We start from the raw sequence: 14,616 nt of genomic DNA on the forward strand, positions 1-14,616 counted from the left end.
TGGAGGGGAGGGTGAGGCGGCTGCAGGACGGCCTCCTGGTCTCTCCCTGCAGGTGCCGGAGGCCCGGGCGGCAGCCGACCCCGCGGCCCCGCGCAACCGCAGCGTGGACGACGCGCGCCCCGCCCCGCGTCCCGCCCCGCGCCGCGCCCCGCGCCCCGCCCCGCGCAGCTGCCCCCTCCGCCGCGCGCTGGACCCCGGGCCGAGGAGGTCCGTGAACTCCCGCTCCCTGGACCTGCTCGGAGAAGACCACCACCCTGAGGAGTTTGTGGTGTAGACGCCTCGGGGCTCCGCTTCACCCCCGCAGGGCCCCGTCCGCGCCGCACGGCTCCGCCCACTTGGGACTCTGTCCCTGCAGCGCCGCTCCATCCACGCGGGGCTCCGTCCATCTCTCCATCCACGTCTCGCCGGCCCTCTCTGCCCTGGAGGCTCCCACCTACCACCGCCAGGCTGAACGGGGCCTCTGGCACCGCCCCTTTTACCTGGCGGCTTTGCACCTTCACCTGTCTGAGGGGTGGAGCCAGCTCTGTCAGGCCTGGAGGTGCCGACGAGGTCTCACTTTCCCTGCTGCTCGGACTATGGCCGGTCCGAGCATCTTCCGAGGTCCGCGGCTCCAGTCTCTGCGCAGTGGCGCGTGGGCCGCGCTGCCTCTAACGCTCGAGGGAAGGTGTCTCAGCTCAGGGGTCCCCAACCGCCTGGCCGCGGCCTGTTTGGGGCCGGGCCGCACAGCATGCCCTCCGGAGCTCGCATTACCGCCTGAACCATCATTCCCCCCACCCGCCACCCTGCCTGTGGAAAGATTGTCTTCCACCAAACCGGTCCCTCATGCCAAAAAGTTTGGGGACCAATGTCCTAGCTGCTCTCGGACATTGGAGAGACCTCTGGGGTTCCCCTGCCACCAACTCCTCGATAGATGGTGAGACCAAGAACAGCAAGCTTCCCGGGAGTCCTTGAGCTCACGGTCACCGTCGTTGTCACTGCACTGGCCACAGGTTCCCCAGACCACCCTCTCTGCAGCCCCTGCTGTTCACAGCCCTGGGCCCACTGGACAGAGGTGCCTCTGTGAGCCGTGGGCCCAGCTGCGTCACCCCAGACCCTCAGCAGAGCCCACCTTGTCCGCCGTGTGTACACAGAGGCACCGGGCCTGAAACCGCACAGCCACGTGGACACTGGTCCTGTGGAGCTGGTGGCAGGAAGTGGGAGGGGCAGGCTAAGGAGGAAGCCGTGATCTACTCTCACTCACAGAAGGAAGGCTCCAGAAGAAAGCCCGCCAGCGCAGAGCCTGAATTTTCTCCTTCCCATCACAAGTCAGGCTCTGAAGGTGGTCCTTCCCTACCTCCTGCCCCAGTATCCACCCAGCCCGGAGGGCGTCTGGGCACCAGGGAGCCGTGGCATCTAGTCAGCACTGGTCACCCCCCGCCCACCGGCCATTCATTGCCCCTTCCCCTCCCCGAGTCAGAAGACTGGATGGGAGGTGGGGACAGGGATGGGTCCGGACCGCCAACACCCCTCGTCTGGGGCAGGAGACCCCTTCCGAGCTTCGCCACCTCTCCAGCTGGCGGCTCCACAGGTGGCTGAATGGCTGAGTGGAGTTTCACAGCGATTTCTGGAAAAGCATATTGAGGGACTTTGACCTTCGCTGGGGGCCGTACTGGCCGGTGATTAAGAGGCCAGTGAGCAGGCCGAGTGTCCCACTTGGGGCTGGACCCGCCGGGGTCGGGGCGCCCGGAGGGTGGGCTGTAGTTAACGCTGTGCTTTCCCGTCCAAGTCAGGGCAGCTGCCCCAGGGCTGAGACATGGCCCCCACCGCCTCCAGGGCCCTACGTGCAGGGGGCCTTCTCGAACCGTCCACCTCATGGACAGTGCAGAGTGGCTGCGCTGAGCCCAGACGGCAGAGGGAGCTGGCCTCAGGCTGGCGCTCTGTGTCCCCAGAGGGAAAAGCAGGGCTGGTGCCGTGTCTCACCTATCTCCTGACCCCAGCTGGGCCCTGCGTTCCTTGCTCTGGAACAGGTGGGACTCCACGGGTAACACCACCCTCCCAGCCTGAGGCTGGTGACAGGCACGTGGCGTGGTATGGCTTAATTCACCTGTGCGTCCCTCTGGCCCTCCCCCCCCTTGCACACCTGCTGCCCTCTGTCTGGATGCACTGACCCGTGTGTCACTGTCAGATAGTCCCAGACGCTGTGCCCGAGACACCATCGTCCCCTCCCTGTTCTGCTCACTCCTTGAGGACCCCACAAGGGCCGTGTTTTGGGGACGGGGTGGAGCCTGAGCCCAGGGGGCGGGGTCTGCAGCCTGGCCTTAACCCGGCCTCTTGGTCCTTACTGTGAAAGGAAATCGCGCTCGTGCTCACACCGCGCATGTGTAATGAAGAGCTGCACACACGTCCGTGTGTCTGCACCTGGGCAGCCTGCGCCGGGGGCGGGGCGCCGGGAGGCTGGGCGGTGCGGCCACACGAGTACTAGATTCTCGCCGTGAGGGTTCCTGGACACCGAGAGCTTCACCTCGTGAAGAACCACGGTGTCCTAGCGCTGCGTGGACGGAGGAGCTTGGAGGGGAGACCAGCCCCCGCCCTTGGAGTTCATATTTGTCTAAGTCGTTTTTTAAAGAAGCATGGTGGGGGCGGCTGAAGGGCGGTGCTGCCGTGGGGCACGGGCCGGCAGGGTGGCCAGGGGTCGGTCGAGGTGGCCTCATCTGCTCAGTCTTTCCCTCATTAAGCAGACGTCACCGAGTCAGGTCACGTGCCAGCACGGGGTGGACGCCAGACGGGGGCAGCACCCCCCAGCACGGAGCGCGGTGAGGGCCAGGGTCGGCCGTGGCAGTGCTGGACCTCCCGGGCCGCCCTTCAGAGTCCCCTGTGCAGGAGGTGCCCACATGCCCAGCTGGGCCTCCCCGAAACAGGGCTCGCGAGGACTCCTAGCCTGTGGCCACAAGAGCAGGCGGCGAGGGAGGTGTGGTCCTGGAGGACGGGGTTGGGCCTCCAGAGCTGTTGCGGGCCTGAGCCCTTGCTTTTCCGTGAGTTTCCGAGGTCACACTGAGTCGGGTCCCCATGGTAAGAACTGAGGCTGCATCTGCCCTGGTCTAGGGTCCTTTAAAGGAACTTTTGGGAGCAAGAGCCCAGCCTAACGGACTGCTTTGCGGTCCCACACACACCCATACGTGTGCACACGCGTGCACACGAACGTGGGCAGAAGTGGTGAGTGGGCGCGGAGCGGTGGAGGGAAGCTCTCACCGGGTGCCCACTCGGAGCCCCTCGCGGGGACTCGGAGCTCCGGTGTCTGAGCGCCCGCTCCCGCGCCCGCGCGTCCCGTGGCTGCCACGAGAGGGCGCTGGCGGCGCGCTGTGGCTCCGGGGCGGCAGGGACCTGGGTGCGTCCAGCCCCCGCGCGGCTCAGGGGCGGCTCTGGAAGGCGGGGGCGTGGCCTCGGGGTTGGGGGCGGGGCCGCTCAGGCTGCGTGGCTTCCGACCTCGAACGCGGGCTGCGCCTGCGTCTGTCACCCCTGATCCAACCCACCCCGACTTGAGGGTGGCCGGCGCCACGGGTCGAGAGAGGCTGCGCGCAGCCCGTGTCCTTGGCGGAAGAGGCAGCAGGGACCGCTGGCTGACCCCGGAAGCCACCCGAGCCCTGTTCCTATTTCTGCGCTCCCTCTGGGCCTTGCGGAGACACGGCAAACGGCCGCGTGTCCGCTCAGCGCCGGGGCTCCGCGGTGGCTGGGCGGCGCCGCGCCCGGGTCTCCAGCCCCGCCCCCTACGGCCTCCCTCCCCGTCCCGCCGGCCCGGAGGCCGCGAAGGCCGGCAGAGGGGGCCCGTCCCCAGGAGAGGAAGGAGGCTTCTGTGCAGCAGCGGGAAAGCCGCCTCTTCATCTTGCGTGGGTGGGGACCCAAGGCCTTCCGGGCAAGGCAGATGCTGCAGACGCCCCGGAAAACGGGTGTTAGCCAGCAGGGGCCGCAGTTGTGAGGGGTCACTCAGGACTGACCCACCTTCGCCCCGGGGGTCGTGTGGCCCCCAGGGCTGCGGGGGGCGCCCCGAAACGTCTCCCTCCACACTCGTCAGGGCTGAGAGGCAAGACCCCCAGGTTCCCTCTGGACGCTGGAGGGCGGGCGGGCAGATGGCTCAGGAACGAGTAGGCCGGACATGACCACCGGCTCCCCCGTGAGGCCGGAGGTCACGCTAGCAGGTCCAGTTCCCGAGAACCCCGAGGGCTTGTTCAGGGCCAGCCACCCGCTGCTGGGCCCTGGGAACCTGCATGTGGACCAGCGTGGCCCATCTGCCCCGGGGACTCGGGGGCCAGAGAAGCACCGCAGCCCAACCTGGCGGCAGGTGTTTGGGGGCCTCACCCTCTCGGTCATGGGCCAGGACTCCAGGGTACGTGTCCAGCCGGCCACCTCCGCTCTGTGAAGCCTTCTCTGCCCAACGGCCCTGGCTCCCTCTTGGGAGACAGAATCCGGGTTCAGGGTGTCCTTTCTCCAGGAAAGCCTGATGCCCCAAGAAGGGCTGCATGGGCTTTGAGACTCGGAAGAGAGGACCGCGTCGCTCAGCTGTGTCCGGGGACCCTGGGGGCAGGCCCCACCCGGGGCTCCTGCGGTGGGGACTCTGCGGCCCAGGCACGGAGGAGACGGGCAGGGCGAGCTGACCGCCAGGCCATGGGCATTGGGCTTTGGGCCCCATCGGCATGTTCACATGGGGACACCGTTTGGAAAAATGTGCAGGACTGGGACTTTTTGACCGTCAGTGGTTAAGCTGGCTGTCCACCCACCGTGCACCCCGTCACCCTCCCCGTGGGCGGAGCCGGCGGGCACTCGGGGCCCAGCCAAGGGGGAAGTGGGGTTTGGTGGGAGATACCCGCAGGGTTCACAGTCACGGACAGCTGGACGGGGACAGCAGTGGCCTGCGGGAGGACCCCTGAGGTCAGAGGTCACGTCTCGTGGGGACCTTGACCCCCCAGTGCCGGAAGCACGCGGCAGCAAAGCTGGCACCGCGGGGGCGGGGGTGGCAGGGAAGCCCACGGCTCACGGACATCCCAGGCCCTCCCGTGGCTGTGAAGGGCACAAGCCGCAGACACCAGCGTCAGGGGAAACCGGGAGAAAGCAGGGTGAACTCCTCGGTCAAGGACGTGGTCGAGGACGCAGCCAGGAGAGGCTGCGGGTGCTGTCGGATGAAGTGGTGGAAGCGCCTCGCGGAATCCTGTGGTTATTAGTGCAATTCGCATGCTTTGAAAAGTTTAACGTTGTGACTTGACGGTGTTGACGTTTTTCTCTAGGTATGTGTCTGCTACCTCCTTTAGAATGCATCACCTTATTTTTTTTCCCTTGCGGGAGGGTCCCCATCACCGTCAGTTTATATAAGATTCAGGCCGCAGGCCCAGCCCACCCAGGCCCGCCAGGGGCTCTGCCCGAGGACCTCTGGTCACAGACGGGAACGTGTCCCTGCGCCCCCTCTGCTCTCTGCTTCCTCCCGGGGGGCGTGGGGCTCCCGTGAATGCAAACCCAGCTTTCCTCCGAGAGCAGATGTAGGAATACGTTAATCGTTAATACGCCTCGGCCACCTGAAAAGGCCACTGCCCCCCGGGGAATCTCGTGGGCATGGCTGGAGGCTTTGAGGGGGAGGGGGGCAGCCGGGAGAGGGAGGTGCGGCGTGAGTGTAGCCCAAGGGCTTGGGCCGTCCGCGGCGGGCAGCTCGGCCTGGCGATGGTTAGCAAGTCCGGGAAGCAGGTTCCCCAGAGTGGCAACAAGTCCCCGAAGACGGCCAGCTCCCTCCCTCATCTGTCCTTGTACGAGGCCTGTCCCGGGACAGCAGGGCGGGGGCACCTGGGTCTACCTGAGAGGTTCTGGTCCACACACCTGCCCCTGCTGCTGCTGTGTGGACGGGGGCGCAGACATGGGGGCCACATCTAACCCCCAACTGGTTATGGAGTCTTCGAGGGCGGGGCTTTGCCCCATGTACGGAGCAGCCCGGTGCTCCCACAGGGCGCAGCGTCGTGCAGTGGGCTTCCCAGGGGTGGCCCCGTGACTGAGTGAGCGAGTGGACATGGGCGACACGCCTGGTGCAGGTGCCCAGGGCGCCCAGGGGGCGGTGCCGGCTCCCTCTGGGCCCCACGAGCCCTGCCTCCGGCCCAGCCCGGGCCTCCCCCCGGAGGGAGGGTGTGGGCAGCTGCCCGCGTGCCTGGACCGCGGGACCCCTGGAAGCTGGACAGCGTGCTGGCGCCCCACAGGGACGCCACGGTGAGCCTGAGACCCCACGTCTGCCTCCTCCGCAAATGAAGTGTTTTCTGTTTCTGCCAACAGCGCAGAGTCAGAGAGCTGTCCTGTGCTCTGTCCTGAGGCTGGCCAGCGGCCACTCTGAGGGCTGGGATGCCAGCGGCCACGACGATGTGTTGGCACAGCCCTGGCCGGCCCCCAGGAGCCCTGCCCTTGGCCGGTGGCAGCTCTCCCCCATCCTCCTCATGCCCCTGTCACTGTCTGTCAGGGTGTGGCCCGCTGTTCCAACCATGAGGCTCGTGGTGGCCCAGGCCTGGGCGACCAGTGACTGTCTCAAGGGACGTCCTCAGCGGGCGTCCAGCGCGGCAGGCAGCGTCTCCCGGGTGCTGTTCTCACCGCAGGAGGACACGGGGCTGTGGGGGGACAGGGGACGTGGAGCAGGGAGAACTGGTCACACGCACGGGAGAGAGGTGGGGCACTGTACCCGCCACAGCCGCCGCCACCTGCTTCTCCCCAAAGAACAGCCAAGCGGGGGCGGTGGGCGCGTGGGCCCAGGGGACGAACAGAGACACGATCGGATGGTCACACGGAGCCTGGCCCAGGGCCCAGTGCCTAGAGCAGCGGCCACTGTCCCTCAGGGCAGAGCCCATCTCACACGGCCGGGCACCATGGGAGCATGGCGGGCGGCTCCTCTGGCCTCGCAGCCCTCAGGGCTGTGACCTGTCCCTGGCTCTCTGGGCACCCGTGTCCCCCAGCTCCCTCTTCTACGCCGAAATAGACGCAGGAGCTGACAGTGGTCCTGCCCAGCTGCTGCGGTCTGCGCCTGTCCTGTGGAGAAACTCGGTTACTGCTGTCCTGCTGTATTGCGGCTTCGAATCCGCCCCAAAGGCCTCGTCCCACTGACGGGGTTCCTAAGCTTGGCAAGCAGGGGAGGGGCAGTTTGAGAGCGGAGCTCGCCACAGTCGCATCCACCTGCTTTCGGGCCAGCCCTTTAAGCCCTCGGGGGGCGACGGTGCAGTGGCAGTCTCAGGTTGTCACCACGAGGGGGCTGGGCGTCCTAGGATTACGCAGCGCGCAGACGGGTCCTGTTCCGCGAACACATCCCTCACACCCGCAGGATCTGCCGACACGCCGGCGGGCACTCCCAGGTGAGGACCGTGCGTGCGCTGAGCCTGGGCCCCCACCCTGCTCCCCGCCACGTCACGCGGGATCGCCCCTGCTGCTTTAACGCCCCTCTTCGCAGGAACGCGAAAGTCACGTGAGTCAAGGGAAGCGGAAACTGATTTGTTTGTCACGTTAGGGAGTTTTCACCATTTTAGAAGATTCTGCCTCCACTGGCTACGCTGCTCACGATATCTGAGCTGTGAATACGAAACACTTCTGTGCTCTGCTGCTTCCGTAGCTGCCACGTTCGTGCAGGTGTCACACACAATAGGTCCACTTAGCCCTTCTGTTTAAGTCGTCTGCCATCTCTCTGCTGATCCGTCTATCGTGGATCTAATTGTGTGGTTGATGGTGTGTGATTCCTCCACGCAGCGCCCCTCCCACCCCCAGCGCTGGCCCCTCGGGTCCCCGGGGAGCCGTGTCCCGGCGGCTGGGACTCGGGGAGCAGCCCACGGCTCCTGCATCGCGCGGCTGCCCCCCTCCTGTCGTGGGCACCTAGAAGGCACACTCGGGAGGTGGGTGCCCTGGAGGGGTGCAGAGTGCCCAGCCCGAGACACTGGCGGCCACTGTGGAGCGGAGGCCGTCCTTTGGGCTGGGACCAGCGTGTCCCATCCTTCCTGGAGGTGCTGGCTGTGCCTGGGCGTTGACCCGGACCCACTGCGACCCACTCCCTGAGCTGTGCACAAAATCTCTGCCAGGGTCCTCAGCTTTTCGCTTCGTCTTTGGGTGTTATCGCTTTCATTTCCGCGTGTAGAAAAGATCTAAACCATTCTGATCTAAATCAGAATGCACATCTTCCGCGCAGCTCTGGGATTCCTCTTGCCCGGAGCGTGGCAGCCCTTGCGGGGTCTTCCCACCCGGGCAACCCCCTCTCCCGCTCATCTTCCTCCCTCCCCGACAGGGCCAGGCCAGGGCCAGGCCTCACGGACCAGGCTCCCGGAGGCTGGGGTCACGCCCTCTGTGAGACCGGTGACGAGACCCTGGTCCTCTCTCGGGGACGCCCGCGTGTTCCCTGCTGCGGAGCTACAGTCTCTTCCTGCTGGGACACGGGTGGCCACACCGCACTAAGCAGCTGATGCCTCCACGCCCACCTGCCCGCCGGGCCCTGCACCGGGCAGCTCCCTCCTGAGCACCGTCCTCTCTGGGCACGTGCCAAACCCTCGGAGCAATGGGGTGATGTGGGGAGAGCCACGTGGACGGTCCACCCTTGTGGACGGCCCTCCGCAGCCTGGCGGGCCTGTAGCAATGCTCAGATGCTCTGAGAAGCAGCGGAAAGTCCGTTACTGCACTGACACCCGCTCAGCCGCTGGCGGCGACGGGGCTGCGCCTGTCCCAGGAGGGATGTGGGGACAGCCAGGACCACAGCCAGGAACGACGACGGGGTGTGTTTCCCACGTTCGCAGCTGCCGGGCTTCAGGGGGATAAAGCTGCCCCGCTCTCCTCTCCAAGTCCGCAGGGCCCCCCAGTTCTGTCCGCAGGCCCCAGGGTTGAGGGCCGGGGTCCCCCCTCGAGTCTGCATCATGCTCGGCCCCCTGACATGGGATCGAACAGGTCCTCGTGAGGGGGAATAAGGACACACAGTCACCTGCTCTTTGCGGGGTGCGTGCACCCGGCACCCCATTACACCCCATCTGTGCCGAACGAGGGGACAGGTTCCCTGTCCCTCCTGCCGGCAGCCGGCCAGCCCCTGGGACCCACCCGTGGGCCCTGCCCAAGTCCTCTTCCCCAAAGGCGGCTCCTCAGATGCACCTGCCTCCCCCAGCCTCCTGCTGCCTCAGTGATCTGTCCAGACGTGGGCCGGCTTTACAGGCTTCAAATTCAGCGTGTTTATTTTCACAGCACATGCATTATAGGCAATGCCAGGAAGCACATTTTAAGGGAGAAAAGCCCGCGTCCACCTCTCCTTCACCTGAATTTTCTGGGGGCTGGACGGCCTCGCTCCGCTTGCCTCGCTCACTTGGGCTCCAAGCCCCAGGCTCTGCAGTGTCGCAGCCACGTGCCTCTGGCCTGGGCCACGCCCACGATTGCCCAGTAACTTTGCATCAGCTCCTTGAAAAAAGAAGTGATGACACACAGTTGGAAAGATTCTAATGCAAAAGTGGCATCTCTAAGGTCCTGCGAAGCCCAGGTCGCGGCCATACCCGCCGTCTCCGTACGCACCGGCTCAGGAGGGGTGAGCCCGGCCCCCAGCAGCGCCAGCCCAGGCGCCCCAGGGGCTCCCCGCGGAGTGCCCCTGCAGCTTAGGGGGCAGAGGCCCCTGGCTGCGCCTGGTGGGGCTGGGGTCCCGCTTTGTGCTTCACAGGGCCCTCGGCCTCCTCCGGGCCCTTGGCAAGGAGCACCAGGGCTTCTCCCAACAGTGGAATCCAGCTCTTGCTTTCCTCAAGGGCCAGCAGTAGGGTGAACAGTTTGGGAGGAAGACCAAAGACAGGGGAAGGGCAGGCGCGGAGGGAACCCGAGGCGGAAACAGCAGCCCGGCCATGGGGACTAGAGTGTGGGCTGCGGGCGCCCGGCCCTGCATCCCCTCCCCCTCAGCCATGCACGTCCTGGGCTGAGCACGGGCCCTGGGAGCAGCCCCCCTCTCATCCTGTGGACAGAGCGAGAGGGAGACCCCGAGACCAGGGACAGAAGGGGCCCTGGAGCGTCACCTCAGTCATCCCAGGACGGGCTGCAGCTCCAAACAGAGCAATCTGGCCCCTCCCCTGCGTTTCTACCCCTCCCCTGTGTGTTTCCATCCCCTGCCCCATGTTTATCCCCCATGGCAGGAGCTCCATTAGCCTCCCATGACCGGTGTCTCCCAAGGAAAGACAAGCCACTTAACTGTTGTCAAATGCGGTAGGAGACGCTGGGGGTGCCCACCCTGCCCCTCCCGTCCCGAGCTCCCTGCGGGGTGGGCGGCCTGAGCTAGGCCAGGGCTGCCTTGAGGAAAGTCTGACAGAGAAGCTCAGCTCAGGAACCTGCCTGCCGGGACAGACAGCCTGGTGCAGGACAGAGCCCCCATCGAGATCCCCCCCATCGGCTCAGAGCTTGAGCTGGTGAGGGCCAACGTCGGCAGGTCACCTCGATCCCCAAACCCACAGCCTGATGCTTCAACGGCCCCGAGGGTCGCCCACACTTCTTCTAACTCAGTCGGGTCTCTGGCACCTGCAACCAGGAGTCCAGCCTCCACATGGCCAGCCAGTGCACACAGCCCAGAGCAGGGGCGTCTGTGCAAGTGCAGTGCAGTCCCACAGCTCAGAGACCCCCTGTGTGTGCCACACCCCTAGGAACTTGGAACCCAGCCGGAGGGGCTGGTGGTGCCCACACTCCACAAACCACCCAGGGCCAGACAACACTGAGAAGAGCGACAGTGTTCTCAACAGCGCTGCGAATCCTGAGGAAGGGCTGGCAGTGACCCCGAGCGCCGGGAAGCCCCCCAGGAGGTGTGGCCGGGAGGGGCGAGCCCGGGGCGAGGGGCAGCGGGGCAGCAGTTCCCCTCTTTGGGGCACCGATGGGGACGGCAGTGCCGAGCGCGTCCTGGAGCAGGTGCGTGAGCCCGCCGTTCCTGTTGGGACGTGGCCTCTGTCTGCCGACAGCACCCCCAGGATGTCTGCGAGGGCCGCCAGGCTCCGGTTGCTGCACGAAGTCTCCCTCAGGGCTGATCCCATCGCTCCAGACACCTTGGCAAAGTGCAGAGACCCCGCCACACACAGGATTTACGTGAATTCAAGATGAATCAGAAAAGCAAAATGTAGGCTTCTCGGGAAGAGCAGGTGGAGGAGACCCTGCGTCCCCTTGGTGTCCCCCTCTGACACCCACGCAGCGCCAGCAGGGGAAGCTTTTAGGGGAACCGGGCTCCTCGCCCCGCAGGTCGCCCGCAGGGAGCAGTGTTTGGATTGACACACAGGGTCTCGGTGCTGAGACGGCACCAGGAGGATGGGGCTGGAGCTTTGAGGGCATCTGGGAGGGGACAGCGGGCCTGGGACCCCCGTCCGCTCACGGTCAGGACCCCTGGTCCCCAGGCCACCCAGGGGAACGCTTCCCGCTCTCACCCGCGCGCTCGCTGCCCGCCAGGCCCACGAGCCGCAGCTTGGCGCGCACAAGCTCCCCGTGGCCGGCGGGGCCCAGGGACCCCCGCCCGAGTCCTTGGGTCCTCGGCGACACAGAAGCGGTTCTGCAGGACGTGCTCGGGCTCCTCCCGGTGGCCGGCAACCGGGGTGCGGGGCAGAGGAGTTCCGTGGGCAGTGACCGACTTGACCGCGGGTCTGCTGCCGGGGAGTGACAAGTGACAGGAGATGGTCCCCAAGCTCCCCTCAGCCTGCCACCCGCTGAGGCCCCTCCAGCTCCGTCCCAGAGGCCAACACCTCGCACAGAGCAAGACCCTGGTTGGCTTCATCCCTTCCTCTTAAAGGCTGACAGGAAAGGGGCCCAGTGACCCTGAGGGGATCCTCTGGGTAAAATAGGAAAGAACAGGCAGGAGAGAGCATTTTTCACTGTTGAAAGCTGAACTAGTGCCTAAGTAGTTCCAAGAAAATGAGCTAAGGTTCGTTAGAAAGACTTGGTAATGACATTAATTAAAATCCCAGCGGAAAAATCTATTACCTTATAGAAACAAATTCTACAATTTCTGTTTTAATAATACACCACAAAACTTCTGAGAAAGTCTTCTTCATGTTGATGTACATATCAGTTTCATTGTGTGTTATTCCTAAACAGACTTTTTTAAAAGATTTTTTACACAAACCCTAAATAGTGTATCCCTATGTAGAAAGCAAAGAAAACACACGTTTAGAAAGAACATGAAAGCGGCTCTGGGCCCACTGCCTGGGGGCGCCCAGCCTTTTCATCTGTGGACCAGACGTGTGGGCACCAACAGCCAGGGCTCCCTCAGCAGCACTGTCCGCCCGGCGCTCCCTGGGGGCAAGGTCGGTCCTAGGACTGGTTAGTGCGGGTCCGGCTGGTGGGCAGTTAGTAATCCGGGCATCGCCTTCCCCTCTCTGCCCCCTTGCCTGGGCCATGAGTTTCAAGTGACCTCGAGACAAGATGGGTCAGGAACGTAGCCCACACTGGCCTGAGACTGGGGTGAGGATGCCCTTTCTAGGGTGAACCCCCTGGGCCCTGGGCTTCTTTGTTACCGAGTGTAGGCCCTAGACCAGTAGCTCTCCACGGCGGCTCTGGGCCCGTGAGCTTGGAGAAGTGCACATCCCTCGGCCTCGCCCCAGCCCTGGGGCTGCGATCACGGTGTGGGGTGAGGGGGTGTCTGTGTTTCCACAAACCCCGCAGGTGACCCCGTGTGCGCTCCCCTAGACTTACCGACCGATGATGACCTACAGACCTGGCGACACGTGCATGATTGTCTTACACAGCTGGAATCACTTTATATACTGGTGTGTAACTTTCTAAGCCCAAATCACAATTACAGCGTCATTCATGCTGAATGCATCACATTCCAAGGTAAAAATATGCCATTTCCTTCTTATTTAACAAAGCGCCCTCCTTCCTCCCACCCCACACCCCCTTTCTTCTCAGCCTGGGGTCCCTGTGGCTCTTGGGTTTGGGTTCCAGACCCTCCGAATATGTGGCTACAGTTCCTCCCCAGGGCTCTGTGCGATGCCCAGAGCCTACAGGTGCGCGGATTCTGTCCTTCGCATGTGGCTTTCGCACGTCTGCGTCCGGGCGCAGACGGCCGCTCGCCACTGCTGCGGGGGAAGCGGCTGTGGTAGAGGCACCGCGGTCAGCAGGTGAGATCTGGAGAAGTCGGCAGGCGCTGCGGTGGCCGCCTATGCGGCCGAGCTGCGGACCCCGCCACGAGCGTCACGAGCCCCACGGCACTGCGGGCGGACCCCGAGGGTGCCCAGAGCACACGAACGTCCCCGAGGGACCGGGGAGGCCGCCCGCACGTCAACCTCTAACTCTCCGTACAGAGACCTCGCATACAAGCTAAGCGTACCCAGCTCAAGAAGGCAGCACATCGTAGACAAAATTAAACATCATAAATCAGATTTTTACTGTTATGAGGCCTGACTGCCTTACTGTGCCTCTAACTGCTTCACCCTGAAATAATCAGCTGTTTTGGAACCAAATGGAGGTTCCCAGCCTTTTCAACATCAAGTGTTCTTTCAGGTACGGCACCCTCAAGAGCCTCAAGACTTTAAAATACTCTGTGTATCAAATCAAACTTATGAAAGAAAAATTTAATTTACTCTCCTATTTTAATTCATGAGATATGACAGCTAAGTAGAACTTTTGATCTGCAGGAGACAATATTTTGATCATGTTGTCTATTAATCAAAAGCTGACAGTTTTGGATAACTTGTGTAAACTTACCGTGATTTCCTTTAGGCTTTTTCAAGTGTTAGAAATAGCTTGCAGACCCTTCCCTCGATAACTTCGAGACCACAGGACGTGGGCAGCATGATGCTGACCCTTTATCCCTTCTCCTCCCTGTGTGGTCAGTCAGGTGACCCCCCCGCTTGGAGCAAAGCTGATTCACGAACATGGGTTTAAGAATGCAGAGCTCTGGGGCTTCCCTGGTGGCGCAGTGGTTGAGAGTCCGCCTGCTGATGCAGGGGACACGGGTTCGTGCCCTGGTCCGGGAAGATCCCACACGCCGCGGAGCGGCTAGGCCCGTGAGCCGTGGCCGCTGAGCCTGCGCGTCTGGAGCCTGTGCTCCGCGATGGGAGAGGCCACGACAGTGAGAGGCCTGCGTACCGCAAAAAAAATAAAGAAAGAAAGAATGCAGAGCTCTGAGGAGAAGCTCTAATTAAGGTGAGGAGCTGTGCTTCCTTAGTGTATTCGGTAAAATACTGACATGGCAAGTGGAGCCCAAGGATACTGTGCTTAACTGAGTGACCTCGGGCAAGTCCTGTGACTTCTCCACACCTGTTCCCTCAGCCGAGCTGCGGGGATAACACCTGTCCCGTCAACTCTTAATGAAGATATTCTAAAGGATTAATTAATTTGCCTTCATTGTGATTTTAAAGATCACTTCTAAAGCAAACTGAAAATTGTGAACCACACACTAAGCAGTGAAACACAATGGACCATCTCTCGGGGACAGCACCGACCTGGACGACGCGGCCGGTTCTCCGTGGGGCCCCTTGCAGGTGCCGTTGTTCCCAGAGCTCGGCACCTGGACTACTCACTCGTAGGTCAGCCCAGAGACCTCCTTCCCCTCCTGGGTTATCGGCACCTGTGGCTCCGACCCAGACGCCTCTCGACACCTGTCGTTGGCCAGGAGGTCAAAAATGTCATTGTTATAAACTTGCACTATGGAAACTTCCA

The 14,616-nt window shown here is 63.5% G+C and overlaps 1 protein-coding gene across 2 annotated transcripts in view; it reads left to right on the forward strand.

Moving 5' to 3' along the window:
- The window catches only part of FRMD1 (FERM domain containing 1), a 50,460-nt gene extending 36,577 nt beyond the window's left edge, over window positions 1-13,883 (forward strand). The window contains exons 13-14 of one of the 2 annotated variants that reach the window (XR_007470470.1): window positions 53-7,611; window positions 7,729-13,883. Coding sequence is in view for 1 of the 2 variants with exons in the window: in XM_049695210.1 (XP_049551167.1) it covers window positions 53-274 (222 nt within the window). In the remaining variant the exon portion in view is untranslated. Of the gene's footprint in view, window positions 1-52 lie in introns of both variants that reach the window. The other variant, XM_049695210.1, reaches the window with a different exon arrangement.
- The last annotated feature ends 733 nt before the right edge of the window (window positions 13,884-14,616 follow it).

The sequence above is a fragment of the Orcinus orca genome, chromosome 12 (genome assembly GCF_937001465.1).
Source record: "Orcinus orca chromosome 12, mOrcOrc1.1, whole genome shotgun sequence".
Classification (NCBI taxonomy): domain Eukaryota; kingdom Metazoa; phylum Chordata; class Mammalia; order Artiodactyla; family Delphinidae; genus Orcinus; species Orcinus orca.